A 3,045-nucleotide genomic window follows, 5' to 3' on the forward strand; every position below is an offset into this window, starting at 1 on the left:
CTTGATGTCATCCCACAACTCTTCTGGTCTTTGGTCTTTAGTGTTTAATGTATCAAATCTGTTCTTCAGATGATCTCTAAATTCAGGTGGGATGTAGTTAATTTGAGACCTTTGTATTCCATTTGGTAAAGTCCACATGTATAACCGCTATTCATGTTGAAAAAGGTATTTGCAATGAATAAGGTGTTGATCATGCAAAATTCTATCACAGTGTCTCCAGCTTCATTCTTATCACCAAAGCCAAATTTTCCAACTACTAATGCTTACTCTTTTTTTTTTCTACTTTCACATCCCAATCAACAGTAATTATCAGGCATCTTGATTGCATATATGATCAATTTCAGACTGAACAAATTGATAGAATTCGTCAATTTCTTCATCTTTTGCTTTAGTGGCTAACGCATACCTTAGAATAGTAGTGGTTCTAACATCTTCCTTACAGGTTTATGGGTATTATCTTATCAGTGACAGGACTGTACTTCAATATAGATCTTGAAATGTTCATTTTAATGATGAATATTCATCTTTAACTTGTCATACCTGGCATAGAAACCATATGATTAAACATTCTTGTTGTTGTCAAGTGCCGTCAAGTCAATTCCGACCCATAGCGACCCTGTATAGGGTTTCCAAGGAGCAGCTGGTGAGCTTGAATCACCAACCTTGCAGTTCAAATGGCTTTGCAGTCTGGCGCATTAACCCACAGCGCCACACCAGGACTCCAATTAAACCATTGTTGTTACTGTTGTTATGTGCCGTGGAGTCGAGTCGGCTCCAACTCATAACGACCCTGTACAGGGTTTCCGAGGCTGTAAATCTTTACAGGAGCAGAAATTCTCCTGCGGAACAGCTGGTAGTTTCGAACTGCTGACCTTGATGCTCGCAGCCCAATTCGTAACCACTATGCAACTAAAGAAACCACCACTCATCTTAGGGGGGAATAATGAAGAATCCACCACTCATCTATCAACTTTTCATAGTGTGCTGGCTGGCATGCTGCTGTAATGCTGGAAGCCATGCCATTGGTACTTGAAATACCAACATGGTCACCCTTGGTGGACTGGTTTCAGCTGAGCTTCATGACTAAGATTAGAAAGAAGAGGTGGATCAACTCTTATAAGCCACTGAAAACCTTAGCAGTGAAATGCTGTCAGACATAGTGCCAGAGGAAGAAAACATTATGAACAGCATCAGAACTTTAGTCAGCTATAATGCCAGGAGAAGCGACCCTCAGGTTGGACGGCACCCAAAATAGGACTAGGAAAGAGCTGCCTCTTCAACACAGAGTTGACCATAATGACATGAATGAAGCAAAGCTTTCAAGACTTTCATTTGCTGATGGCATACAACTCAAAATGAGAAGAAACAGCTGCAAACATCCATTAATAACTGGAATGTGAAACGTAGAAAGTATGAATCAATGAAAAATTGGAAGTTGTCAAATATGTAATGGAATGCATAAAGATCGATCGATATCTTGTGCATTAGTGAGCTAAAATGGACTTGTATTGACCATCCACTTAATCTCTCTGACTGTCCCAGAACAGAATTCTTGCCTTTCATGCAGGACTCTCATGTTTCATTCCCAGCCAGTACAGCTCATGTGCAGCTATCACCCAACCAACTGCCACTGAAGACTTGTGTGTTGCTTCAACGCTGAACAGATTTCAGTGGAGCTTCCACACTAGGATAGACTAGGTGAAAGCCCTTGCAATATACTTATGAAAATTAGCCAGTAAATGATTGGTCATAAAAGCTCAATTCACAACCAAGTAGAGGGATACTGCAAGACCAAGCAGGGTTTTGTTCTGTTGTAGATGGGTTACTATGAATCAGGATCCAATTCAATGGCAACTAACAACATTCTATAGCTGCCAAGACACGTTGCTCACAGCGGACCCTCTTCCCCGCTAACTCCCAAACACTCCCTCAGCTAGGACACATTGACAGAGATCCAATGGTACTCACGGCTGTGTATTTTCTGCAGAGATAGGTACTTTTCCAGATTCCTCCTGAGCTTCATTTCATTTCCATACTTGCCCACAGTCCCATCATCACACAAGATGAAGTGTGAGTGCATGCTGTTTAGTGTGGTGAGCTTGCTGAGGGGGTTACCAAGAGTCTGGTACAAGCACACCACCTGGGAGACAGCAAGGACAAGGGAAAGTCACAACTCAAGTTCAAGGCCAGGCACAACGATTCCCAAGGCCTCTCTATATATACTGCAGTGATATTGTTGAGGTTAAAAAATAATAATAATTGTTCTCAAAATATCTGTGGTGAGGGATCAATTGGGTTTTTTTATTTTGTAATTTCCCATTTTTAATGAATCAATATGCAGTCCTATGCGTGAGTAGTATATAGCAGCTGCTTGTGCACATGAACTACAGCTACAGATTCACCACACAAGATCCACAGCACCCATGGAGCACTAACCAGACTAAGTAGTGAAGCTAAAGAAGCACATGTGTAGCTGTAACTGTCTATCATCACTCTCCTACGCACACAATGTCTTAACTAAACATGTATTCTGAAATCTCTTCTGTTGTAGTATCCTGATCAAATAACTTATGCATATATTTGTTGATTTTGTTGTTATGTGCCATGGAATTGGTTCCAACTCATAGTGACCCTGTACAGGGTTTCCAAGGCTGTAAATCTTTACAGGAGCAGAAAGCCTCATCTTTCTCCTGGTAGTTTCGAACTGTTGACCTTGCGGTTTGCAGCCCGATTCGTAACCACTACGCTATGAACATATTTATCATATCTGTATACACACACACACACATGCATAAGGAAGCATCACAAAGTTCATAGAAAAATTCCATTATCTTATCATTCCCTTTTTCCATGAACTTTTTGAAGATTCCACATATATTCATACATTCATTATAATAAACAACTCAGTAATGATGCACACCAAAACATTTACTGTGGCTATTTACTGTATACCTTCTGTAATACCTGATTTTATTACATTGTTGTTGTTGTTGTTATTAGGTGCCATCGAGTCGGTACTGACTCATAGCAACCTTATGCACAGCA

General features: G+C 40.5%; 1 protein-coding gene across 1 annotated transcript in view; it reads right to left on the reverse strand.

The window, feature by feature from the left end:
• Positions 1-3,045, reverse strand: part of TRPM6 (transient receptor potential cation channel, subfamily M, member 6) — a 178,452-nt gene that overhangs the window by 149,905 nt on the left and 25,502 nt on the right. The window contains exon 6 of the mRNA XM_006835005.1: positions 1,969-2,140. Coding sequence (XP_006835068.1) covers positions 1,969-2,140 — 172 coding nt within the window. The remainder of the gene's footprint in view (positions 1-1,968; positions 2,141-3,045) is intronic.

Source organism: Chrysochloris asiatica, unplaced genomic scaffold, assembly GCF_000296735.1.
Source record: "Chrysochloris asiatica unplaced genomic scaffold, ChrAsi1.0 scaffold00014, whole genome shotgun sequence".
In the NCBI taxonomy this organism is placed as follows: domain Eukaryota; kingdom Metazoa; phylum Chordata; class Mammalia; order Afrosoricida; family Chrysochloridae; genus Chrysochloris; species Chrysochloris asiatica.